Below are 27,909 nucleotides of genomic sequence, written 5' to 3' on the forward strand. Positions count from 1 at the left end.
CCGATATTACTACATACTCTGGGTTAAATGAGTAAACAGTTATTTTATTAAATACAGAAAGTAGGATTTAAGTGGTTCCAAGTAGTAACAGACAGAACAAAGTGAATTACCAAGCAAAATAAAATAAAACCCGCAAGTCTATGCCTAATACAGTAAGAAAACTGAATACAGCTAAAATCTCACCCTCAGAGATGTTTCAATAAGTTTCTTTCACAGACTGGACGCCTTCCTAGTCTGGGCACAATCCTGTCCCCCTGGTACAGCCCTTGTTCCAGCTCAGGTGGGAGCTAGGGGATTTCTCATGATGGCCACCCCCCTTATTCTGTTCCACCCACTTATATATCTTTTACATAAGGTGGGAATCCTTTGTTCCTCTGGGTTTCCACCCCTCCTTCTCAATGGAAAAACACCAGGTTAAAGATGGATTCCAGTTCAGGTGACATGATCACATGGCACTGTAAGACCTCAAGCCTTCATTCCTCCTAGCTTGACTCTCAGGAAGGCCTGCCTGCAAACAGCAATCCACAGTCAATTGTCCTGGTTGATGGGAGCCATCAAGATTCCAAACTACCATTAATGGCCCGCACTTTGTATAACTACAATAGGCCCTCAGAGTTATATTTCATATTTCTAGCTTCCATCTCACATTTTCATTTAATTTTTTTAAATGGTGTTCAGTGCAGCATGAAAATGATTCTTAGTTCCAATAAAGCTACCCCTATGTACAGAAATTTGTAAACTAAATTAATACTCTTGGGATGTATAGAAGGCAAGGTCAAGCAAGCCCATATAAAAACCCTAACTACAGCCACCAGCAGAATGCACCTCTTTCTGTAATACCAGGCTGACATCTATGCCAGCACGTATCTCCATTGACCCATCTGTACTAGTCTGTTTTTAATTTGAACAGTAGCACTAGCCTTACATTGAGTTAGTGCTATGGTTTGAAGAAAATAAAAATACAGACCTTCCAGAATTACTTTAATTCAGAGTGCCATTACTTTAATTCTTGTGACTAGAACTTGAAAGTATGGCTAGTGTGTGCTTGGCTTTCAGACCACTTGACCATGGCCATCTGGTATTAAAACAGCCTGGAAATTGGTTTACAATCAGACATAGGTTTTCTAGAATATAGTGTCAAAGGAGGTCAACACCTACTTTTAATTTATATATGGACAGAATTATTTCTTCCTATAAGGCCTCCTCAGCTTCCAAACTCCTGAGTAAAATGGATCCCTTCCGAATAGAAATTCAGAATGAAGTATACATTGTGGCAGTTTTGAGGAGCTAATTAATTTCTTGAGACCAAAGTGGGTTTGGGTGCTTCTTCTTGGCTTTACAAAACACACCGTCTCATATACCATGGATCTAGAAAGATGATTCAAATGAAGAAGTAACAATGAGTCTTGTGTTCTTTTCTCATATCTTTATCAGTAGCCTTTTCTCATTCTTGGCTGTCATCAAGCATTGCCTGGGCCTCTTCTAAAACATCATCTGGATTGGCCAGTTCAATCTAAATTAAAAACACAAATATTTTATGCAATGTAATTACAGAGCTCAGGATTTGTAAACACTGATTATTCAAGAGCTGCTGTAGAATCTCCCTCTTAACTGGACTTTAATTTATCCTGCAGTCTTTCACAAAATACTTTAAAACACTTTCTACACTTTCCTCATTTTATGATGACAGCAGTGCCTATCGATTCTTCTTCGAGTATTGCTCATATTGATTCCAATTAGGTGTGCATGCACTGCGTGCACGGCCCTCGGAAAGCTTTCCCCTAGCAGCATCCATCAGGTCAGCTGTGGAGCCCCCTGGAGTGGCACCTTCATGGTGCTCAATATATGACCCTGCCGACCCAGTGCCCCCTCAGTTCCTTCTTACCACCCATGATGGTCGTTAGAACTGTGGCATCTTGCTTAGCGAGTTCTCTACGTTTCCCTAGCTTGATTCTGATAGCTCCAGCATGGCCTCTCCAGCACTGGTACACCACGCTGCTGGAGCTGTAAGTGGACGTACCGGTCACATTGCTTCTCCTCCCCGACCTACTCGCTCAGGACCACGGTCGCCTCTGTCATCCTGACCTACGGTCCCTCCACCTCACGGCCTGGAAGCTGCATGGCTGAACCCCACGGAGCTTCTGTGTTCGGACCAAGTAAGACAGGTCCTGCTAGACCGCAGGAAGCTCTACACGAGAGCCACATATCTGGTGAAGTGGAAAAGATTTTCGTGTTGGTGTGACCAGCGCCGCACACACCCCCTCCAGGTGCTGGTACCCCTCATTTTGGAGTACCTCCTGCACCTGAAACAGCAAGATCTGGCGGTGCCCTCTGTAAGAGTTCATCTCGCTGCCATCTTGGCCTTCCACCCGGGCATGTCTGGCTGCTCTGTCTTTGCCAGCCCTATGGTCAGTCGCTTCCTCAAAGGCTTAGACCGCTCAGGTCCATCAGCCTATCCCTGTGTGGGATCTTAACCTGGTCCTTTCGAGGCTCATGGGGCCCCCATTCAAACTACTGGCCACATGCTCCCTCTTATATCTTTCCTGGAAGACAGCTTTCCTGGTCGCCATTACATTCGCGAGATGAGTCTCTGAGCTGAAGGCCTTCACCTCGGACCCACCTTAAACGGTCTTCCACAGGGATAAGGTGCAACTCAGACCACACCCGGCCTTCCTCCCAAAGGTGGTGTCGAACTTTCACACCAGCCAGGACATTTTCCTGCCCGTCTTTTACCCGAAACCTCATGCTGGTCCCCAGGAACAACAGCTGCATTCCCTCGATGTCTGCAGAGCCCTGGGTTTCTACATCGAACACACTAAGTCATTCAGAAGATCAACCCAGCTATTCGTAGTGGTAGTGGACCGGATGAAAGACCTCCTGGTCTCCTCTCAGAGAATATCCTCCTGGATCACATCTTGCATCTGCACTTGCTATGAGCTGGCCAGGGTGCTGACATCAGCTCTCACCGCACACTCCACTAGGGCCCAGGCCTCGTCAGCCATGTTCCTGGCCCAGGTGCCTATCCAAGAAATATGCAGGGCGGCGACTTGGTCCTCAGTGCATACCTTTACCTCGCACTACGCAATCGTCCAGCATGCCAGAGACGACGTGGCCTTCGGTAGAGCGGTGCTACAATCTGCACTCTTTCACTCCGACCCCACCGCCTAGGTAAGTCTTGGGAATCACCTAATTGGAATCGATATGAGCAATCACTCGAAGAAGAAAAAATGGTTACTCACCTTTTGCAACTGTTGTTCTTTGAGATGTGTTGCTCATATCCATTCCAAACACGCCCCAAAACCCTTCTGTCGGAGTAGCCGGCAAGAAGGAACTGAGGGGGCACTGGGTCGGCAGGGTCATATATTGAGCACCATGGAGTCGCCACTCCAGGGAACTCCACAGCTGACCCGATGGATGCTGATAGGGAAAAACTTTCCAACAGCCATGCATGCGGCATGCGCACACCTAATTGGAACGTATATGAGCAACACATCTCGAAGAACGACAGTTACAAAAGGTGAGTAACCATTTTTTACTTCTCCGTTTACTATCTATGTATAGGCTGTGTGGGTGCCACCTTAGCACGTACATAGTCTAGACAAAGTATAACCCAGGCCTACCACAGTGGTTTGCATGGTAGATGTTGACTTGTAGATCCTGTTAACAGACTAGAAAGGAAAAATGTGGTAAAGTCACAAACATATTTTTGACAAAGGGGAGTTGTGGCCTATTTGTCTACAGTCAACAAATGGGGACTGTCTCTGGCAGTGGCTGGTATCAGTTGCTTCTAAGAAAGGTGCAAAAAAAAAAAAAAAAAAAAAAAAGCATGGAAAACGATGGAATAACCTGCCTACGGGAAAGTTTCATCCTAATCCTAGTAAATTAGTGGTTAGTTTATCGCCTGAAGCATGAGGGTTTATATCCCCTCTTTAAAAAAAAATCTGGTCACTCAATGTTCCTTTGCAACTAAGATCTAGACAATTTTTCCATAGTGACCATTCAATGTTTATTATTTCTGCAGCACTATGGGTTTGCCTACTACTTACAGACCTATTAAAAAAGGCCAATGCCCCAAAGCTCTTGATATCTAAACTAGACAAAGGAATGAGCAGAGAAAAAATGTAACATTGGGTTTTGGTAAGGCTTGAGTTGGTGAAGCATTGTTTGTGGTGACCTCTTTTAACTGTACCAAAGGGAGGAAAAAACATTACTTTATAGTAACTTTGGTTCTTTGGTATGTGTTGACGACAGAGATTGCACTCTTGGTGCACAAGTTCAAGATCCTTTGGCCAACAGTGTCCACTGGGGCTGCGCCTAGATGTTCTTGTGCCTGCTCTCCCCTCCTCCCCCAACTGAGAGCACGAAAGGCAGTAGCCCCAACTGTCCCTCAGTTCCTTTGCCAATACAGAATTCCCCATGTTAGTGAGGAAGGAGAGCAGGTTGTGGAATTAATGTGGACAACACATCTCAAAGAACCATAGTTAGGGTAAGGCACATAATCGTTCTCTCTTCTTTGAGTGATTGGCCACATGGATTCCCCTCCTGGTGAAATAACAATCTTTGAATGGAGGTGAGTATGAGGAGGCCTACTTAAACAATTACTGCAGGACACCTCTACCAAAACAGGCACCCAACTTGGAGGCTTCTACCAAAGAATAGTGTCTTGTAAATAGAAGAACAGGAGTACTTGTGGCACCTTAGAGACTAACAAATTTATTAGAGCATAAGCTTTCGTGGACTACAGCCCACTTCTTCGGATGCATATAGAATGGAACATATAATGAGGAGATATATAATATATGTTCCATTCTATATGCATCCGAAGAAGTGGGCTGTAGTCCACGAAAGCTTATGCTCTAATAAATTTGTTAGTCTCTAAGGTGCCACAAGTACTCCTGTTCTTCTTTTTGCGGATACAGACTAACACTGCTGTTACTCTGAAACTTGTCTTGTAAATGTGTCGACTGAGCTCCACATAGTTGCCCTACACATTTCAGAAATAGGGACATTCTTCAACCAGGCAGCAGAGACTGCTTGAACCCTAGCAGAATGAGCAGTAATGTGGCTAAGTAGCTGTAAGTTGGCTAGTTTGTAACATGTTCTTATACAGTTGGAGTCCCATTTTCATAATCTGTTTGAGGATATGTATTGCCTGACCCTTAACCCTATCTGCAAAGGCCACAAACAGTCTAGGTTGTTCCTGAATGATTTTGTCCTGTTAAAGTAGTATGATAATGCCCTTACTCTATCAAGCATACAAAGTCCCCTCACCCCTCCTTGGAGTTGAGTGAGGCTTGGAGAAGAAAATTGATTAATTAATTTAGTTCATATGGAATTTTGAAACAATTCTAGGAATTGGGGATGAGGCCTGGGGATGAAACACTGTATAAAGGGGACCCACCATAAGAGACTGAATCTCCCCTACCCTTTGAGATGATGTAATAGATACTAAAAGGGCAGCCTTCATTGATAGGTGGTATAGGGTAAAGGGTGCTAAGGGCTCAAAGAAGGGACACAACAACCTGTTAATATTATACTGAGGTCCCAAGAGGGTGGGGGTTCCTGAACTGGGGAGAAGTGTAACACTGTTGCAAAAGAAGCAAACATCATTCTGGGATTTATTAGCAGGAGTCTTATAAGCAAGATACGAGAAGTAATTCTTCTGCTCTACTCTCTGCTGATTAAGCCTGAAGTATTGTGTCCAGTTCTGGGTGTCAAATTTCAGGAAAGATGTGGACAACTTGGAGAAAGTCCAGAGAAGAGCAACAAAAATGATTAAAGGTCTAGAAAAGGACATCTAGGGCACAGGTGGGGCCCTAAAAGACATCGCTGGCCAAAGGAATCCAATCTTACATGCAATGGGGCTCATATACGCAGGGCCGGCTCCAGCATTTCTGCCAAGCAAAAAAAAAAAAAAAAGGCGCGATCAGCGGTGGCAGTTCAGTGGCAGGTCCTTCGCTCCTAGAGGGAGTGAGGCACCTGCTGCCTCCGAATTGCCGCAGGTGCCGCCCTTCTCACTTGGCCGCCCCAAGCACCTGCTTGTTAAGCTGGTGCCTGGAGCTGGAGTGAGGAACCCATGTGGACACAATCACTCAAAGAAGAAAGAAATGCTACTTAGATGGCTTAAAATCTAACGGTGACAGCTGTAATTTGTGCTGTCTGTGAAAACACCAAAGGTTAAATTTCCAAGCAGAGTTACCTTGGGTATTGGATACTGCGTAGGAGTAGGAGCTTCTTCTCGTCCAAAGTCAATCATAGTTCCACACTTTGGAATATCTGCTACCCAGAAACCTTCAAACAACTGGCCTTTATTCAGGTAGAAAAACTTTCCTAGGCCATGTTTCTTTCCCTCTTTCCACATTCCTTCATACCGATTTTCATTTGCTGTAATGGGTCAAATAAAGATGTGGACAGGCAATGAAAGGGTGCACATTTTCATTAGGTGACTAGAAATTAAACAAATCAACAAAACACGGATAAGCCAACATATACATAAAACTTCTGCCTGGCTCCATCCATAAGGGGAAACGTAATGGAGCAAAAATGTAGACCAATACTTATTTTAAGTGTTGCATTGATTCACTTTACTGTGTTCACATGCATGTTATATTCACTTTCCACAAATATTCTAAGTAAACACATTTAGTGTGGAGGCATAGCAAATTTTAAACAAATGTTGCAGAAAAGTTAGGGAATACAAATTCAGATCTATATAGGATGACCAGATGTCCCGATTTTATTGGGACAGTCCCGATTTTGGGGTCTTATATAGGCTCCTATTACCCGCCACCCCCGTCCTGATTTTTCACATTTGCTATCTGGTCACCCTAGATCTATAATCACAACTATTCACACTGGAATCCTGGCTCTAAGAATTCTCCTCATGCAGCCAGGAAACAGGAAGAATATTCACCGTTCAAGAATATTCACAGAAAATGTGATTTGTTCATGGACATTTCATGCACAGAAAAACACATTTGTTAGATAAATTACATGTACAAATTATTTGATTAGCTCTACTGTACCTCCTACAATTTTTCTGCATACAGAAGTAAGACTCTTTTTTACACAGTTTTATACTCTATATTGTTTAAGACTCAGACCATGATGGACAGGAAAGAGTGCCACCTACACACAATACAGAGCTGCAAGGAAATGAGAGAGCCTTCACAGGGGTGTCATTAGATCTGTGATTATGGCAGTCACCTAGGACTTTAGCTCTGAGGGATGCTGGAATATTACCGGGGTCACCATCATGATAATTTCATAACAGGCCCCTCTTGAGCCTCTCTTTCCCAGCTGCAGTGTTTCTGACCCCCTCAGAAATAGTGTTAATTTTTATCTACGTTACTTATAACATTGGTTGGCGGCACCTGTGGTCCAGGCGAACTCCAGCAACCTTTGCATTGGTGGTGGTGGTGACACTTTTGGACTAACACTGCAGAGAACATTAGGGTATTTGGGAATTGTCAGCACTTGGTAAAGGCAACAGAATAGAAAGTGGAATACCCTTTTGAAGGTGGATATTACACAGATGGATTAGGTTGGGTTTGTAGAAGGGAGCCAGGGACAATGAGGATGCCACATTTAATGAAGTTTCATCCAGCACCTAGACAGCCAGAAGGTCCATTCAGGCTCTGATCCTTTCTGTTCTCTTGTCCCAGCAGCTTGGAGACCCAGCAAGACATGAGGCTGGCCCTGATAGCCCCATTCTATCAAACACTCAGGATAAATTGAAATACTGGAGGTCCTATCTGCACTCTTTCCATGGCAGTTGAAACACTATTGTTCAAAGCCTTGGTCTCTGTTGTACATTTGCTATGGTTTGGTTTAAAACCTTCCTGTAATGGACTATAACTGAGCCAGTAAATCAATGTGATTCCCTAGTCTAAGATCATCCTCTCCAGGCATTCTGCCAGGATAAGCAATTTAATCTTGGGTTGCAGCTCATCATGACCTCCATTGAAGAACTGCTTTTCTTTCCCCATTGCAAAGCTTTCAGCACGTGGGCATGTTTCCAGAGACTGAGCTGAATATATTAAGCTTGTGGGCATGAAATAATTGTGCTGGCTAATTTTAACCACAAAGAATCCAACTTATAATCAGATCCAGGCTGTGACAGATCTGGGCTTTGAAACAGAGAGAAGACAGCAGCCAATGACTCAGCCTTGATAGGCTGGGAGCACATGTAATTGTGTGGGCACGTTAATGACATAAAGGTAAGGGAGGTGTCATTTGATTCACAAAAATCTACAAAATCATAATTTCAATGGTGTTACCCTCTGCAGTGTCACAAGGGGACATGCTGCTCCCTGGCTCCCAGCTCCATATCCTCCAGTTGGTGGAAATTTTGATAATACTGTGTCAGAAATGGGTCAAACTGGGTATAATTCTAAAGCCCTTTCTCCCACAAATGCAATGGTACCAAACATGACAAACTGAGAATAATAATGTAGCTATGAATATTAGAGAAAATGTTTAAAAATCAACTTTTTAAACTATAACATATATAGGCATGTCAAACCTGAAGCCTTCACATAGTTAAAAAATTGTGGCCCTCAACTGACAGTGCTGTGTTATCAATTAATGCTCAGAACATGATGCCTGGTTAAATTTTTGAATGCTGTAGATTACTACAAGTGGAAGGAGTGCTTCAAGGCGAGTTCCCATCATCAGCAAAAAGAAGTGGGTCAGTGGTGTTAATTATCATCTTTGTTTATTATGCTAAAAGAGTTGTAATGAGACATTGTTTAAGATGTCAGCATCCAGCTAGAAATTACTGGAATCCATCTGTAAATGGTATGTATATAGTTACATAATACACCTTATATAACATGATTACAACCCCAAAGTAATTTATTACAAAATCCTTGTTTTTACTGTGGTCTTGATCATTTTTAGGCTTCAATGGGAGACGAAGGGTACTGACTAGTAACTGAGGCATTTAATTTATATACTAGAGGAGGAGTGAAGCAGGTGAGCTGTGTGACTTATATATGGAAAGTTGGTTGTTGGTGTTGATTTAACAAAGATGAACCATTGGTCTAATGTGAATTTACATGTATAGCAAAGGTGATAGCTCTGGTGTGTATGCAATGCATATTAAAGGTATTGCTTACACTGACTAGCTGCTTTGCTTTATTTATCAGTTTACTAGTATGACATTCACTTGGGGAAACAATTAGATGAAGACCCACATAACAATGGAGATAATATTTCCTTCTAAAATCTTCCTGAAACACAAAATCTATTTGAGAAAGATTGGGATTCTTATCTTTAGATTACATTTGATCAAACTCCAACCAAACCAAAAATCCAAAATTCTACTTTTATGATGCGACTCTCCCTGAAATTTTAAATTCATACATATTGTGTTATTTCTGGGTCAGTGTTGAGCCCTGAAGATCCCCTGTGTTTGTTGGGAACTCATCCCAATGAGCACAGGGCTTTGGAGAGGGACGATGTTTAAAACCATTGATTAACAATCAACAACAAACAAACAAAAAAAGTTGTATCCTTTTAAAGAAAAGCAAAATAAACACAAAGTGGGGGAAAAATACTGGAGAAACCAAACTTCTTGTCAGATGCACCAGTTAGAAAGTGTGTTTGGCAAAGCATTTGGTTTGATCACAGAGACATTTGTTCTTTACTCATACAAGTAGTACATCCTCTAACTTGCCTCTCTGCCCATTCTGGCAATTTACTAAGCATAAGTTTCATGTGTGTTGGCTTGAGATACTCAGAGCTGAATATGGGGTAGCATTAGCTCACCATCTTCATGGAGCAAAGAACTAAAACAATGCCATCCAGCAGATGCTTCCCCCCCTCTGGAATCCAAGACCAAAACTGGGGGGAAAAGGTTTGGGGAGGAATCCCACCCCTAATAGGTCATACTTAGGGATGGTGGAGGTATTACCTAGATATCAAGACAAAATGGGGCGCTGGAGGTCAAGACAAAGTTCCAGCAAATGTCTCAAGAGTAGAAGCTGTTGGAACCTACTTAAGCGAAGCATTCCTTGGCCACTGTGTTGGTCTTCCAACCATTGTCCTTCATAAATGGATCCATCCTTGTAGTACATTCTGCCCCAGCCGCTTCTTTTCCCGCCACTCCATTCCCCTTCATAATATTCCATGTCCGAGTAAAACTTAATTCCATAGCCCTAAAATTAAAAGGTTACAGTTCTCAGTTTAACAGTCTCTGCATTAAAAACAAGTGTCTGGACTCCTGGGTTCTTTTCTCTGGTCTGCCACTAACTTGCTCATTATTATTTGTATACATTACAAATGGCATCCAGACTCAGAAGCTATTCAAAACAGTGAAATATGTTATATTTTTATAAGAAAAGAGTAAAAGCACAAACCCATGTATGGAAGGAGAGTCTCCAAAACAAATGCAGGTTTGGCCAAGTCTAATGCATTGTCATTTTCGAAATGCAGAAATCAGCGCAGGAAATAACCTAGTCCTGACTGCGAGGGCCTTTGGCCAATGCAGGATCAATCCCTATAACCTGTGTTTCAAGGAAATAAAGGACAACTGTCAGGGACAAAAGATTTTTAAGGGACTCCACCTGACAATTCCTGTTACAAAATCTTACACAGGACAAAATCATAAATGTATATCATAGTGTATGATCAAATTGGGTCTTACTGGTATACAGACTTGGGCACCAAATAAGGGATGTCCTTTAAAATGGGGATTCTATGGCCCCTCAAGACCTCTTGTACCTTTCCTAGTCCCAAGCAATGGACCACTGGCTCTTGGGAGATTAAGGATCTCTACTAGATACTAAAGATCCAGGGAAAAGTCTCACTGTCAGGACTTTTACCATTTCATTCCTTTTTTCCGTTTTATGTCCTCTCTCCATACTCCAATAGCCTTAGGAGTCCCTGCAGAGCCCATTATCCTATGTATATGCCAATTTGCAGATACACACATGGTTCCATAACTAATCTTTTTGTCAAATAGCCACATAAATCCACAAAATGGTTCCTTCTTTTGCTCCTGAGCTTCTCTGCCCACCAATTTGTCTCCTGGCACCTTCTTTGTTCTGTGGACCCACGGGGATGGGGTGTGTGTATAAGCTTCAGTGAGATTCCTGTGCCTCTCCTGCACTGCTATACATAACAGGATAAAGCCAATGAGATATTAGCAGGGCCAAGAGCAAACACTCGTTTTCCTGGATCTTCTCTCAGGGCTTATCTATATAGGGAAACTCAGGGAAGTTAAGACTAATTAACTAATGATGTGATATTAACATGCATTAAACCCCTCTGCGGATGTGCTCATTCAGGAGTGAAGTAGCTTTAGTTCACTTCATCTTAATCCCCTAAAATAAAGCAAACTAACTCCACTTTACATCTGATTGAAGAACGCCCACAAGTGTCTTAAATTAACTACTGGTGTGAAGTTATCTTGACTGTCCCTATGTAGACAAGCCTTCAATTTTGAGGTGGTGTGGGATCCTCCACTTGGCATCATGAATGGGAGAAATGGAACAGTAAGTTCCTCCTCTCCTGCAGTCCAACTGCCTTTCTTTCCTTTGTGTTTTATTAATACTACATAAAATCCAAAAATAAAAAGGATAAAACAACAACAAAAGCAGAAGCATTTCCACTATTCAGAAAGGAGACCATTCATTGGAGAAAACTAGAAAATCTTGGAGAACCAGAATTTGACTGTTCCATTCTAGCCCTCCCAATTAATAACACATTATCTTGTAAGCTGCCACCTCAGAAAACACCTACAGTAACTACTACACAACAGTTTGAGGAGAAAACAACCTAACAAAGACTGCAGCACAGAAACAGAAAACTCAGTTCCACTTTAGCTCAGAGCAGAGAATCTGCACTGTTCCCTGATTTTTTACCCATCCTAAAAAATCATAAAAACATGAAATTCTCCTCAAAAGCTTTTGTGCTTCCTTCTTTTATTTTTTAAAGATTTAATAATGAATTTGGCACTGTCAAAAGTTGTTGTATTGATAGCCATGGAGAGGGAAGTATTCTGTTTATCCATACAACAGGTACATCAATCCAAGCTTCATCCATGCTGCCCCCTGCCATGTGTTTCAATCTTGTCATGAAGGGTCTACTTTTTGCGGTGATGCAGTCTCGATAACCTGTTCAGTCCTTAGTGTTGCTTCTGAAGTTGACAATCAATTGGTGCCAGTGGTGGGTTGTGGTTAATGGACTCCTTGATTAAGATCACAAATTTTATTTTACACAGGAAACAATGTGTTCACCTGTTATGAAAAGCCAAAAAGCAGTCTCAAGAGGCATGCCCTACTTTGGGGATTACTATCAGTCAGAAACATTTACATGATATTGATGAGTTTCCCCAGAGGAATAAAGTATCTTATCTCAGTAGAAAAATAAAATCAGTTCTTGAAAGAATTTTTTTTTCTGAATATTAATTTTATTGAGCTTCAAGAATGCAAATGGGAAGCTTTTATATAAGTAAAGGAATAGCAGCATCAGGATGTCATTACAAATCACTCACTGAAGGTCAACCACTCAAAATATATTTTCAAAGAATGAGAAATGAGGCCTCCCTCAAGAGTCTAGAGCCATGGAAGTGCCTGCCATTTAGATATATAAGACAGTTAATTTATTTTAAGATCATATACAAAGAATAACAGGAAGTTTTCACTAGCAGACCAGGAAATATTTCTCAAAAAGATTCTGCATGTAAGAAGGTTGCAATTATGATTACAAAGGTGGTTTTCCTGTTATGAAGAGTGACCCTCTTTGAAACACTGACCTTTTTGGGTAGTCTCTTGGTTTCCAAAAGGACCCGTGTTATAGTTCTAATATACTCTATCGACCCTTAAAGAAGCTATTTTAAGAAGCTGCGCCTTCTTGCAACACTTTCAATACATGTTTTTTTAACAAGTTTCCTCTGACCAATTCAAATATAGTAGAAACTAGATGGACGTGTTGAGGGATACAGACCTTTTTGTCTCTCTGCTTCTAGTTTTGAATGTGACCCAGGTTTGTAGTCATGATATGACAGCTATTTGGTTATATATTATTTCACTCCAGCTGTCAATGGACAGGTGCCCACATTTAAAAGATGACCACTACAACTACTCCTCTTTGCTGGGAATTTCAATAGAGACCAAGGATCCAATGACCTTGAAAACTGAATTGTCTATAGGGCAGAGACGTATTGAAAGGCCACTGTAGGCAATCAGGTAACTGCTATTGCCCCGGTGAGCCTTTTCTATGGAGAAAGGATTTTAGTCTCCAGGGCTGTCAATTTTTCAACAGAACAAAATTAAATTTAAAATGTAAACAAAATTCAAACCCAGAGGAGAGCTTAATCTTGTTCCTTCTCCCAGCAATCACAGAATATTATATGTCCACTGCAAGCTTTGAGATTAAATCTTCTGTGGTATCTAATAGAAAAAATAAACAAAGCACTGAAGCATTTTGTTTTGGAAACCAAAAGCATACACAGAATTGCAAGAACATTGGGAGCTAAGGGGAGAGGGAAGGTCATACTTTCAGCCATCCACCTTGGCAGGCCAAGAAAGCTCTAAATAATAACAGCCTCACTATGCTTTCATAGGTCTCACATGCATTCTTTCCTGAAAGTCTCTTCATACCTTCAGTTTAGCCTCAGATTACAGATGTAATTTTAAAATCAACATTTTAAGCTTTGTTGTTTGTTTTATTTTGTTTCCAAATCTCCCCCATGATTTTGGACTAATTTCAAAACATGAGATCATCTCCTGCCACTTGCTTAAATCTTGAGAGGTAATTTCAAGTAAAAGACTTGAAACAAAGATCGCTTACACATTTTTTGTCATTTTTCCACCAGCCTGAATACACTTTCTTGTATTCTTTAGTTACAGGGTCAGGAATGCTGTATGTTCCATATCCATCCCGTTTTCCAAACTTCCAGTCACCATTATATATTGCGCCTGTACTTTTCCAGGTCTGTGTACCTTTACCTGTTGTAACAAAGTACAGGGGCTACAGTAAGACATAAAATAGTATATGGTTGTTGTTATTATAAGCATTTATAAAGTATCTGGGCACCTTTACAAGGCTAAATAGGAGTCATTAACTATATAACAGGAAAGACAGAATACCATGTTTCTCTCTGCGCACAGCTTTTAATTTAAGTGGTCAATCAGGAACAAAAGATTTTATAGTTTGATCAATCTAGAATATGAGAAGGCACAGGTAAATATATGTGCTTGCAGCTCTTTCTAAATGAGGCTAGATTCATGCTTGTGCTTCAGACAGTCAGATGCACTATTGATCTCTATCAGAGACTTCCTATGCGACTTTGGGTGAGTCACTTAATCTCCCTGTGTCTCAGTTCACTATCTGTAAACTGTGAATAATACTACTTCTTTGCTCCGATCCTTTGTATGTCAATAACATCTACATTTTCATACTTGCCAACAGTCCTGTTTTGGGGCAATACTCCCAGATTTTGCTCCATCTTTTCCCAAAGTAACTCAGACTGAACAATAATTTTTAATTTTGCTGTAGTTCTCACTCTGGCCATTACAGTGAGGTTGGAAGGCCAGGTCTGCTCTTCTCTTCTTGTTTTATTCTTCACTGCTCTCCCAGCTGGAATTAATAAGCCAGGAAGCAGCTAGCAGCATGGGAGAGAACAGGTGATGGGGAACCATGGAAGAAACCAAAGACTGGTCAATTAAGAGTGTGGTGATGCCACACTGGGAGAGAAGAGACAGGGATTGCATGGAAAAGAGGGCCTCAGAAAGAAGACAGAAAGGGGACATGCCCCATAGAGTCCAAATGTCAATAACACCAGAGAGGATTTGCAGCACTCTAGGCTTGCCCAAGTAGATGGTGAGAGGTAAAGGCCTGCTTAGGGCAGGGGGAGTGGGAGGGTTGTGGGGCCTGGTGGGAGTCTCCATAGGTTTGGATAAGTGCCTCCATGTTCCTCTATGCTCTGATACTTTGGGGTTCTTCCCACCCTTGGGTTTATCTTGTATATTTATACTGACTTGGTTTGCTGTGATGTACAAGCAACATTAGTAAAAATTAAAAACTTTCCTAGTCCCATCACTGCAAAATATAAAACCTGCCCCATTAAGGTGCTGCCTCCATAAGAAGCATGGGAGAACAGGAGAGCTGGGTGAATATAAATTATAGGAGGCATTTAACCATTGTTTTCTATTTGCAAACTGTTCACAAACTAACCCTGATTTCTGCAACTCTACCCTTAACCAGTCACCCAATAGTTTGGATGCACACTTTTCAATCCATCTTTTCTTCCCAAAGATTTGCTTTGAGTGTGATTGATTCTCTAAATTACATGTTGTTGTTTCTGCATGACTGAGACATTTTAAATAGGTGAATAACAATCAGGGGTGCTCACAGAGCCCCTGCCAAAGAGAGGAGAATGTAGGACCCCCTCAAAGGAGGAAATAATGGGGGGCATGCAGAGCCATGGAGGACTTAAGGGGAAGTAGGAATGGGCATGCACACAGAACTGCTGGCATGGGGGTGGAGAATGGGAAACTTTGGCATGGGATGTGTGGTGGATGAGGCACACAGAACTCCTTGCAGAAGGGGGACTGAAGGGAGTTGCAGGGAGTCCCTTGACAATGAGGGGAATGGGAGGGTGACACACAGTGAGCTTGTAGAGGGAATGGAGGAATGCAAAGAGCCTCTGGTGTGTGCTATGGACTTGCCATACACAAGCTATGAAGCGTACGACCTGCTGCTAATACACAGGGCTGCCGAGAGTGGGTTCGGGCCCCGGTGAAAAAAAGATTTTTCGGGCTCCCCAGCAAGGGCGGACTGGCTAAACAGGGCTGACAAGAGTGGGGGGAAGCCAGGCACCGGGCCCCCTTGCGGACTCCAGTAATTTGTACCGGCTTCCCCCTACTCGTCGGCCCTGCTAATACACATTTATAATTTATTCCTCTATCTGCCTAAGCCTCAAACCCCAGCCCTGGCCAGTGCACAGGTATGGAAGTATCACATGCCTTAAGGGATACAAGTTCAGGTCCTGAGCACCGCAGTCTGGCAGGGGTGAGAATGCTGAGGATGAACTTGTGACTATTGAACAATTCTTCCTATGTCCAAAATCTCTGGATTGTTTTGTATTTTTTGAGCAAAGGGTCACTGTATATTTAAGACTGCACATGAGCTTTCATTATAACTCTATTTTGCCACTGCACCACCAAAATCACCAAACAAAGTAACATTGGCCTCAAAATCCATTGGTAAGTAAGGGCAGGGATGACTCTAGCTTTTTTGCTGCCCCAAGCACGGCAGGCAGGCAGCCTTCGGCATGCCTGCGGGAGGTCCTGGTCCCGTGGCTTTCAGGTGCATATAACTGACTAAAGCAATAGTCTATATTTTCAAAGTAATGTTTTGCTATGAATGTGTTTGACTTGCAGTTATTCAAACCAGAACATGCATATTTTTATTTAACATGAAAATGTGCTTGAGCAAAATTTTAGAAATCTGCATTAAGTTTATTATATATATATATATATATATATATACAGAGATTGTGCTTTAGAAACATTAAAATTAGTCAAAAGTCTCTGCCCCTTAGAATATATAAAGAACATATAAATATATAATGCACCTTCTAGTAAGCAATATTCTTACCATGCTTCAAATTGTCCAACCATTCTCCAGTATAGTGATCCCTATTGACAGCATAAATTGTATGTCTTAATCCACATTTCTGTGCTTTCCTGTCCCATTCAGTCCAGAGAGGCTCTACGGTCCTAGGATATTTTACAATGGGCATATTGTTCTTAGCTGGAAATGAAAACACAAAGTTGTCAGAAATGCAACTAGAGATACATTACCAAGGTGGGTACAGGAAGAACATTCCATCTATAAGCTGCATTTTATGATACAAATATTTCAGTAGCATGACTTTAACATCTGACTTTTAAAAAGGTAAACTATACTAAAGTCAAAACAAACAGAAATAAGAAACTTAAAAAATACCTAAGCATAAAATAGTAGCAACTGAAAATAAAGGATTATAGTGTAAAGTATTAGGGACCATTAATAATATAGGTTGAAATAGAACACATTTTCAATGTGCAATATTCTCTTTCTGCATGCAGGAAGTGTTCAGCAAGTTTTGCAAATGTCAACCAAATTTTCTAAGGAACCACTGCAATCATTGCTTTATTGTGGGGATTTATAGAGGGGGCAATTATTTAAATACAGCATGTAAAATACTAAAAGATATCTGAACAGACAATGGTCTAGATCCTCAAATTATGTAAACCATCATAGCTCAGTTGAAGTCAAGCTGTGACATTTTACTCTACCTGAGGATCTGATACAACTAATTTACTGTGTCTGTGCTGTTAAAAATGAATATAATGGCATAGGAACATTACAGGTTGAAAGTGATAGAAACTCAAGTAAAATTTTTTGCTAGAAGTTTGTGGGACAAGTCCTGGCTCCCATTCCAGTCCCTTTAAGATGCTCTAATAGCATGCAAGAGACAGAAATGAGCTACAGCAGCCTTGGTGAGAGTTCTTTTGTCCCTGCACAGCTCTCTTGCAGCTCAGAGTGTAGGGATGCGAGGGGGAATGATGCAACACTTAGCACTATGAAAGCAGGGTTGACATAAATTAGAGCAACCCCTAAGACTGCTCTTACTTACACAAGGGCCATACTGTCCCCTGATCCCAGCAACCCAGAATTGGGGTAAGAGGGCACAAAGGAGGTCTTCTTCTATGATTTGCTTCTTGTGCAGGACACAGAAATTCACTGAATAATCACACAGAAATCTGTGATTATTCATCTGAAGTGTTGAATCAGCCCCACACACTCCCTCCCCAATTGCCTCCATCTCCTCCCCTGCAGCCCCAACAAAAGTTCTAATGAGAGTGGAATGCTCTGAGAAGCCGCCATCAATCCAGCAGGGTATTTGCAGGTGGTTTCCATTCCCTTTGCCTGAGCTGAGTAGAGTATTGATTGTGGTCCCTTGACCTTTTAAAAAATTGTTTGTGCTGCATGCTGAGAAGGGTGGATGGCACTGAGATAGATACTTATAAATCAAAATATGTAATAAGTTAATAGCTGGTGTAATTATTCTTTATTTATAAATACAGAAGATATAGAAAAAGTCCTACTTTGGGATATAGAAAACAAGTCAATAATTTTCAATAATCTAAAAGACAAAAATAAGTGAGAAGACATTTGTTATAGGACTCAAAGGCAGTTTTGCCAGTTGTCATGAGTATATCATGAGCTTCTCAATATCTTTTTTTTCAAGCCACACCTGCTAGAATCACATGACTATGTGAGACTCTCAGCTTGTATTAAGAGTAAGTTAAGGAGATTTACCCAAAAGTGAAAGTGGACACCAGTTTATTTGGAAAACAATAACTCTGATGAGCTATAAACGGTTCAGTTTGATGAACAGGAAAGCTGGACAGAAACTGTTTGTTTAGATGATTCTTAGAATTAAAGAATCAGACTGGAAAAGGGGATACTGCATTGATTCATAGACAGTCCGTTCACAAATCATCAGTATGGAATGATGGACAGGTCAACCAGTCAGCCAGTTTGAGCCCCAGCTCAGCCGACTGCTATCCTGCCCCACTGTTCATTGTTTAATACAGTCCTGCTTATTCAAAACCAGAAATGCTGAGAAATACCTAAAGATGATAACCAATAAAAGTATATAACATGAGAGGCTGCAAAACGAAAAGACAATCTTGTTTTGGACGAAATGTTCATGGTTTTTGCCCCCTGAGTTCCCTCTTCTGCCCCAATCAGTTTGGATTAAATAATAGTTTGGGTGGGGTTTTTTTTAAGTTCTCCCCTCTGGCACTTTCCAATCACTGCTCTCAGTAAAGAAGGAGGTCTGGCCATCTGCCGCTGCAGACATCCATAAGCCATGAGGCAACAGGTGAAGGGAGAGATAGAGGTCTGACAGTGGAAGATACCAAAGATCAAGACTGCGGGAACAATTTTTATAGTGGGGGTGCTGATATTGGAAACCATGTATTTGGTGTTTGTTTTTACTACTTCAAGACAGGGGGTGCAGCAGTACCCCTAGTTCCAGCACTACTGCCAAAGATAGCCAATTGTGAGAGTAAAAGTGAGGATCCCAAGGTGGAAGGAAAGAGAGAGGTGTTTAGGCTATTTCTGAGTGAAGAGGGGAAAGCTAGAAGTTATACCTTTTAAAAAGTAAAGTTGAGTTAGCTGTTTATATTTCTCTTTCACTAATGGGCTAAGAAAAAACAGTGGACTTGGCTGATTCAAAAGCCATTTGGGGGGATTTAATTTTTAAAAGCACCTTTGTGTTTGATGTCGATTGTTCCTCACAAGAAGATAGCAGACTATGCTATTTGTGGTGATGTATTTCATTGTTTTTCCTTGCCTTTGGAGGTCTCTGAGCAGTTGGATTTATTTTAAGGTAAAACAAATGCTTCTGTTGCCAGTGTTGTAATAACTGGAGTCTAGCAAGCCTACCCTGATTATGAGCGCCATTGTTGGAAAGTAGGTGAAAGTTCATAAAATGTTACAATAACCAATAACAATGAATGTTGATAGAAAGTCTATGAAAAGGAGACAGAGATGCTGGATTGGACTAAACACAAACACTTTGGAGCAAGGAAATAGAAGGATAAAAGCAGATTTTCTACATTGCATAATAATATTTATTATCTATACAGTTCATAATGTAAGTCCCCCCACTCCACCTCATCAAGAACAATCTTCTTGTCTTAACTGCCAAAACCCTTCACAATTTAGCTGCTCCTTCGTGATCCATCATATTATCTTAACATGACGTTGACCTCACCTTCGCTCCAATAAAGCCAGTCTCAAATGCCCATTTGTTCACTTCACAAACCAGTATCTATGTATTTCCTCCCATGCTGCCTCTTACATATTGAGAAAATCTCCTTGTTAAAATGTTCACTTATTACATTATCATCCTTCAAATCCCTACTTAAAAGCCACCACTTCTGTGAAGCCTGCACAAAACCTGCTATTTGACAGTGACTAAGCAAGTGGGAAAATTGTGATTACTGTGATTGATGCTGCTGGTGTTGGCTTAATACCTCTGTGAATTGTACACCCAAGTCTATCCTCATACATGGTATTATTGTTGCCTTGCCTTCCTCCATCCTGCTTGCTTGTCCCACCCACCTGTTAACATCTTGTTTCCAAACTGTAGGCTCTTTGGGACAGTAACTATCATTTACTATGCATTTGTACAGTGCCTAGCACAATGGAGCCCCAACCTGGTCAAGGTCTCTAGGTGCTACCATAATACAAATAAATAATAATAACAAATCCCTACCTCAGCCCTTCTATTCTGTCTGTGTGAATAGGCAGAGTAGTGAAATATACAAAGATATCACTTTCTTAGATACTTCAGGGAGCAGGATTCCTGTATATTTCAGTACCCAGTCCACAATCAGCCTTAACAGTGTCTCTTTAACCACACTTACTACACAGGTAACTATGATCTATGTTGTTATGCACAGACATAATTGGGTTCTGATGACATCATGGTAACCATGTAAAAGAAGCTAAATTGGGTTGTGATTTCATCAAAACCCTGAGATGTGTGTTTATAGGCTTACTCAGTTTTCCTTTACTGTATTGTGAATATTTAAAAAGAACAGGAGTACTTGTGGCACCTTAGAGACTAACACATTTATTTGAGCATAAGCTTTCGTGGGCTACAGCCCACTTCTTCGGATGCATCCTTAGTCTCTAAGGTGCCACAAGTACTCCTGTTCTTTTTGCGGATACAGACTAACACGGCTGCTACTCTGAAACCTGAATATTTAAAGTTATCACAAGATGACTCTAGCCCAGAATGTTCCCCTGTTTCTGCATGGAATATAGGAGCTAAATGGAATAATTGCAAAGGCATCAGCACAGAAACCTGTGGAAGCCAGCATAACAGTGCTGTGCAGCAGCAGACCCTATGTGTGTGAGGCATACAAAGGAGCCTTTGCCTGTGAGCTGTGCTGAGGCTTAGTGCACGGGAGGAGAAGGTGGGGTAATGGTTGGCAGAATGTCTGTTGATTTACATGCCAAAGCATATGGAGAAAAAGGGGGAAAAGTGCCTAAGGTAGGGACTTGAAATGCTACAGTGGCACCCCTGCAGCGCTTCAGTGTAGACACTCCCTACGCCGATGGGAAGGATTCTCCCATCAGTATAGATAATCCACCTTCCTAAGAGGCAGTAGCTAGGTCAATGGAAGAATTCTTCCGGCCCTATCATTGTTTACACTGGGGGTTAGGTCAGCTTACCGACATTGCTCAGGGGTGTTAGTGGATTCCACCCATGAGCAATGTAGCTGGGTCGACCTAACTTTTTAATGTAGACCAGCCCTAACACAGACTCCTTCTGTATTACCTGTGTCTGGGCTCACTTCACTGAAAGAGCAGTTCAGCAAGTTAAATTACAGATGTCTATTTGACTGCTCACTGTCTATTGGAGGGGGTCCAGAGAAGAGCAACAAGAATGATTAAAGGTCTTGAGAATATGACCTATGAAGGAAGGCTGAAAGAATTGGGTTTGTTTAGTTTGGAAAGGAGAAGTCTGAGAGGGGACATGATATCAGTTTTCAGATATCTAAAACGGTGTCATAAGGAGGAGGGAGAAAACTTGTTCACCTTAGCCTCTAAGGATAGAACAAGAAGCAATGGGCTTAAACTGCAGCAAGGGAGGTTTAGGTTGGACATTAGGAAAAAGTTCCTAACTGTCAGGGTGGTTAAACACTGGAATAAACTGCCTAGGGAGGTTGTGGAATCTCCATCTCTGGAGATATTTAAGAGTAGGTTAGATAAATGTCTATCAGGGATGGTTTAGACAGTATTTGGTCCTGCCATGAGGGCAGGGGACTGGACTCGATGACCTCTCGAGGTCCCTTCCAGTCCTTGAATCTATGAATCTATAAGCACCTCACAAACACCAAAGAATTTATCCCCACAATGCCCCTGTGAGATAAGGAAGTATTGTTGTCCCTACTTTCAGGGCCCGTGCAAGGATATTTTGAGCCCTAGGTGAAACTTCCACCTTGCGCTCCCCTTCCCCGCTTCTCTCCCCTCTCCTCCCCCACAACCTCCGAAAACTAGTAAACTTAGCATTATAAACAGCCCAAAAACTAGTAAACTTAGCATTATAAACAGCCTGTCAGAACGCTTTGTAATGTTTATTTTTTACCTTTAAGGCGTTTCAATTGTTTGCCATTGCCTCTGATGGTGTCCCATTCAAAGTCTTACTATTGTGCAAAGCTAAACAATTGAGCTCTGCATTGCATCACCAGGCAGGTTAGGCAGGGTGATAAATCCCCTTGCTCCAAAGGGCCATTATCCCCGGTGACTAATTTCTACTCCAAGTCTGTAAACCAGACTTTTAAGGTAAATACATTATTCCTTCAATATTACCCGTGCACACATGTCGCAAAAATTCTCACTCTTGACACGTTACCAGCCTTATGTAGATCCCTTCCACATTCCTCTTTGTGGGTAAGTGCCCTGTAAGACACGTGTGGGGTGCAGTGAGTTTGTCAGGCCTGCGGTGACAGCTGTTTGTGAAGCTCAGGGGGCCCTTTGTCAAACGGTGCTGATGTCACAGTGAGCTTGGTGTGGCTGACAATATGGGGCAGGGCACTAAGGCTGGTGGGGCAGGTAACACTCGCTGGGCTGGGGGGCAGTCGGTGCCGGGATGGGGCAGAGGCAGGTACCTGTCAGTCTCCTGCGCTCGAGCTGTGCCAGCAGCCTGTTCACCTCAGAGTCTCCCCCGCTTGCTCGGGTGCCACTCCTCCTCTCAAACTCCCTGGCCGCTGCTACCGCGGCTGCCCGGGAGGATGTGGGCAGAGGGTGCCGCCGCGGAGGAGACGCAAGGGGCCTGGCTCGGCTGGGGCCCCACACCTGCCAGCCGAGAGCAGCAGGAACCGGGCACCGCGCGGGGGGAGCCGGGCGGCCCGAGCCCAGAGCGGTGGCAGCCTCCGCAGCAGCAGGTGCAGGCGGGGAGCATAGCCTGCCGTGGGGCAGGAGAGGCCGCACTGCTGCTGCTGTTTCCCGCCTACAGCCGTTCTCTCCTACACCTGGGAGCCGTAGAACGCGAGCACGGTGAGGAGGGAGCCGGGGGGGCGCACCTCCCCTCGGGGGCTCCTGAAGCGGATGCATGTGGGCAGCAGCTCCCGTGCGCCCCCCGGCTACCCCCTCACCACACTTGGGCTCTGCGGCTCCCGGGTGTGTGAGCCACCTCCGCCCCTCCCGGAGCAGGCTCAGGGCCCCGCGCCCCGGCGGTGACGGCTCACATGCCTGGGAGCCACAGAGCCCGAGCGTGGCGAGAGGGGAGCCGGGGTGTGCACGGGTGCTGCCGTCTGTATACATCCACTGCAGGAGCTCCCGGGGGGTGGGGGTGGGGGGTGCGCGCCAGGCTGCAGCCTGGGCAGGAGAGGTGGGGAGCGCAGCTACTCCCTACTAGTGGCGCCGCCGCCTTTGCAGGGCTGCTGCCCCCTGCACTGCACCGGCTCCTCCATGGCTGGGGTTTGCCACCCCCGCAAGCCGACGTTCTGGCTCTCCAGTGCCTCTGGAAGGCGGTTCCTCCCTTCTGAGCCAGGCAGGGCCGGTGCTTCCACTAGGCGACCCCAGACAGTCGCCTAGGGCAGCAGGATTTGGGGGGCGGAATTTTGCCGCCCTCGGCAGAAATTCGGCGGCAGGGGGTCCTTCCGCTCCGGATCTTCAGCGGAAATTCGGCAGCAGGTCCGTCACTCACTCCGGCAGACGTGGAGCGGAAGGACTCCCGCCACCGTATGTTCAGAGGAGCGCTGCCACCTAGGGCGGCAAAAACCCTGGCGCCGCTCCTGGAGCCAGGGCACCGCTTTTTGGCGCCCCAAACCCCTTGGTGCCCTAGGCGACAGCATAGTTGGCCTAGTGGTTGCACTGGCCCTGCCTACTTTGCAAATGGGCAACCGAGGCACAGAGAGAGTAACCAAGTGCATGTTACTGTTCCGTCAGGCACCACCAGATTAGACTCTTAACTGCTAAACATAGTGCTCTGTGAGGCAAAGCATATCCACTCATTGGAGTGAAGGAAAATCATGCACACACAGGAAACACAGTAAGAATCTCTCCCTCACTAAACTCCAAGAACACAAAACTCTAGGATTTCAGCTACTGTTTTCCTTTTCCTCAGAACAAACAGCACAAGTATATTAAATACAACTGCTTATTTTTATACAGTTCTGAGGTTACAATTTTAAATAAAAAACAGAAATGTTAAAGCTAAGATTCTCATGTGAACTTTAATTCGCTGACAATTTACATATTACTAATTAGTCTGTTAAATGTCTCTTTTAAAATACAGCATTTGCAGTGCAGGTGACCTACCAGCTGTATATGAGACAATTATCTTTTGCATTTCAAGTTTTTAACTCCAAATTTGCCATCTTAATGTTGCATTACCATAGGCTTTTGTGTTATAAAAATGCAGTGTTGAGGATGCAAGTTTAAATTAAAAGGTTAGGAAATATAAAACTAATAGCCATAATATACATAGGTTTCACCCTCTCACAAATATCTGGAATGGAACAAAAATGTTGTTTTGCTGCAGTTCTCACTTGTGACCATTAGAGGCTGTTGCTCCCACTAAAATTATTTGCTTTATGGTATGTTATCAAAATGAATGTCTTACACAGTTTTGTATACTCGCTCCAGATGTTACCTTATGTTCTTATATCACATTTTTTCAAGTCTGTAATGACATGCTATTTAATTCATGTGGCTCCATACGGGTCCTAGATTTTCTTTGAACCTGCTTTCAAAGGTTTAAATCAGGAGGAGGACTTGAGCTACTTCATTGTAAACAACTTTTGTAGCCTGACAATCGAGTGTTCTAGAGAACAGTTTGGAAACTATGCTAGACTGTATAAGGGGTATCAATTAAAGTGCACTGTACTTGACATCTTTGTTTAGCTACCCTTTAACACAGAGATAAAGTATATCTTTCTGTTCACTCTCATGTGCATAGTAGAATATTTGAAGCAGGTGAGAATAAACTTTATTGGTGGATGTGGTTAACACTGTGAACTACTTTAAAGTCTGAGAAGACCCTTCAACAAAATTTGTGTTGAGATTTAAATGTAAACATTGAGACAATAGCATACCATATCTTAAAGATTTATTTTAATTGAGTTTTAATTAAGATGACTCAAGTTAGGTCTAATGTTCAGAAACACCTGGTTTCCGAGTGTTTCTCATCTGTTTTTTAAAATAAAGTTTTAATTAATGAAGTTTTATTATTAGTCAGGATAGTTAAGTTACAATTCTTGTTGTTTGGATGCCGTGTATGATGCCTGGGATAACTTTGGATTTCCTACTTGCTTAGTACTTGGGGTGATAGTTGTTGTACTTGACCAATTTGAACTGTTACACAATGTAGTGTTTTTTTGTGTGTTGTAATGACAACTTGTTTTTTGTTTACAGTGTACTCAGATTTATTTATTCATTCAATGATGAACCCTTTAAAAATATCTTCCACTGGGAGTCATATTTTTCAGGACTAAGAAGTAAGTCTCTTGTGTTGTCTCAAAGTTTTGAATTTTCTCATTGCATTTCTGAATCTATGGTGTTTGATCACTGATTATGTTATCACCATTAAAGGATGTCTGTCCTGATCTCTCAATAGAGTTTATGTAGAGTGTCAGAGAGTGAAATGCTGGTCATGATTTGCTCTCCAGGATTAAATGTTATCTTTTGAAAGTAATTTCTTCTTTAAATCAGTCTTCCAGTGTGGGATGCATTCCCATTTTTATCAAATTAATTTAGTTTTATGGTTATTTTACAAATTTGAACACAAGTAAATTTAATTTAAAAGCCTTTTTTTATCAAAGAATTCACCCAGCTCCAACCATTTGTCTGCCCGATGCCATCTCCCCACCCCCTAAAACTACCAGTGTGGCCTGCAGAGCTGCAGAAGCTGGCTGGAGCCTGAATGTTTGGGATGCTAAGAGCAAGCCTGCTCTTTCTTGAACACTCCAGCTTTGTCCCAAAAATCAACCTGCTGCAATCCCCTCAGAGTAAGCCAACTCATAACCAAAGAGAGAGTGATAGCTGTCTGCTGTCTGTGATGACAAGTTGTCCAACTACTCTACCCCCTTTTTCCCAGCAAGCTGTAACCCTTTCAGCAATTTGAGGACTGAAGAAAATGAACCATAGAGATTATTTTACTGCTTCAAGTGAACACCCTCAATTAGAGCATCATTCTTTGCAAGGAACCATTTTAAAATAATGCGTATTTATTATGCCAGTTTTGAGTTAATTTCAATATTTACTTTCTTTAAATTCAATGGTACAGGTATTGTATATTTATTGCACTCGAAATCAGAGAATGTACATAAATGTCAGTGGTTTAACTCAACAATTTCATGTGCTCTTGTGAAAAAGATTGTTATGAATTTTGTCTGTTTGTTACACACTTTGGAGGTCTCCACCATCCTCTTGGGGCCCAGTCTTACATTCCTTGCAGCCTGAAATCGCCAGCTGAAGTCAGTGAAGTTTAGGATATGCAAGGAGGTGACATTTTAGGGCCAGATTTTCAAAACTGGGCACCCAGCATGTGCCCCATGTGCTGAGCTCTTCTGAGAATTCTGGCCTTAGTGGTTAGGAGGCTGAGAGATAATACACCTCTACCCCGATATAATGCTGTCCTCGAGAGCCAAAAAATCTTACCACGTTATAGGTGAAACCGCATTATATCAAACTTGCTTTGATCCGCTGGAGCGCGCAGCCCCGCCCCCCCCTCCGCCCCCCGGAGCACTGCTTTACCGCATTATATCCGAATTCGTGTTATATTGGGTCACGTTATATCGGGGTAGAGGTGTAGTTGTGCCTTCATTCTGATCCCTGCAGCTCTGCTCTAATGAGCAGTGGTTCTGGGCTGGCAGCTAGTAATTAATAGAGGGCAGCACTCAGAGGTGCCCTGCCGCTCAACTGGGTAGCTGCTGCAACTGATTCCTCAGCAGCAACCAGGCGCTTTTCTGTTCTCCCCTCCCTTCTTACCTATATAACCTATAATCCTGTATAGAAATTTGTGACTATTCTCTGCAGAGTCTACATTGGGGAGCTCGTTTTCTGAGATGAGGTTAACAGTAGGGGGAAATCCTGCTGCTTTTTTGCGCTAACTTCTCCCTGGTGGCCAATGATCTCTCAACAGCTCAGCTCAGTTTGTATGTAGCTGCTGTAGCAGAGATTTCTGTAGTGGGTCCTGAGCTAGCACTAGCAGCTTCCCACAGGGGCTAGGAGGAATCAGCCATACCCCCACCTGATGCAAAAAGATTCCTGGCAAGTTCTGCTGCCCGTTGTCCAGTTCTAGTTCTGAGAGCAGCAAAGCAGGAGGAGGGCGAGCACAGAAGGACATGGAAAAGCCCTCTATGCTAATTACTAGAAACCTTTTTATTGTTAACCCTGTCTTTTTCCTGCTGTGCCAGAGCAATTAAAGGAGAATAACCGGTAACAACGAATCTCTCTGTTCCTAACATAAAGTCATTTCTATCTCCCCTCTTTTAACAGCAAATAAGGGTAGACTAACCTCTTTGTTTTTGCTGCAGAGGCAATCTGGGGAGCTCTGGTGAAATGTAGCGCTAGCAGCGTGAGCTGTGTACAGCCTGTGCACACAACTTTCCCACCCCTGCTGGGGTAGCCATAGCAACTCTGGCAGACTCTTCACAACAGACAAACCCATATTCCAAGTTTAAAGGGTACCTAGGATGCAGTTCATGGCAGGTTGGGAGTCAAATGCAACTGATTACAGACATTATTGTAACTGTCTAAGGTAAAGTCTTTTTCAAAGTAAAAACTTAGCATCCAACCTGTGTTGGGATATCTGTGTATTTCCATTTATACTTGATCCCTGTACTGTATAAATCAGAAATCTTACTACTAAAGTCAACACTA

General features: G+C 42.7%; 1 protein-coding gene across 1 annotated transcript; it reads right to left on the minus strand.

Annotated features, from left to right (window-relative positions):
* Positions 1 to 636: 636 nt before the first annotated feature.
* On the minus strand, positions 637 to 27,667 carry MORN3 (MORN repeat containing 3). The gene is made up of 6 exons (XM_054006018.1): positions 27,545 to 27,667; positions 16,609 to 16,764; positions 13,798 to 13,955; positions 10,001 to 10,160; positions 6,200 to 6,384; positions 637 to 1,513 (listed from the first exon to the last, which is right to left on the minus strand). The coding sequence occupies exons 2-6, from the start codon at positions 16,751 to 16,753 to the stop codon at positions 1,445 to 1,447; spliced, it is 717 nt and encodes a 238-aa protein (XP_053861993.1). The 5' UTR covers positions 16,754 to 16,764; positions 27,545 to 27,667; the 3' UTR covers positions 637 to 1,444.
* Positions 27,668 to 27,909: the final 242 nt, after the last annotated feature.

This window comes from Malaclemys terrapin, chromosome 16, assembly GCF_027887155.1.
Source record: "Malaclemys terrapin pileata isolate rMalTer1 chromosome 16, rMalTer1.hap1, whole genome shotgun sequence".
Taxonomy (NCBI): Eukaryota; Metazoa; Chordata; order Testudines; family Emydidae; genus Malaclemys; species Malaclemys terrapin.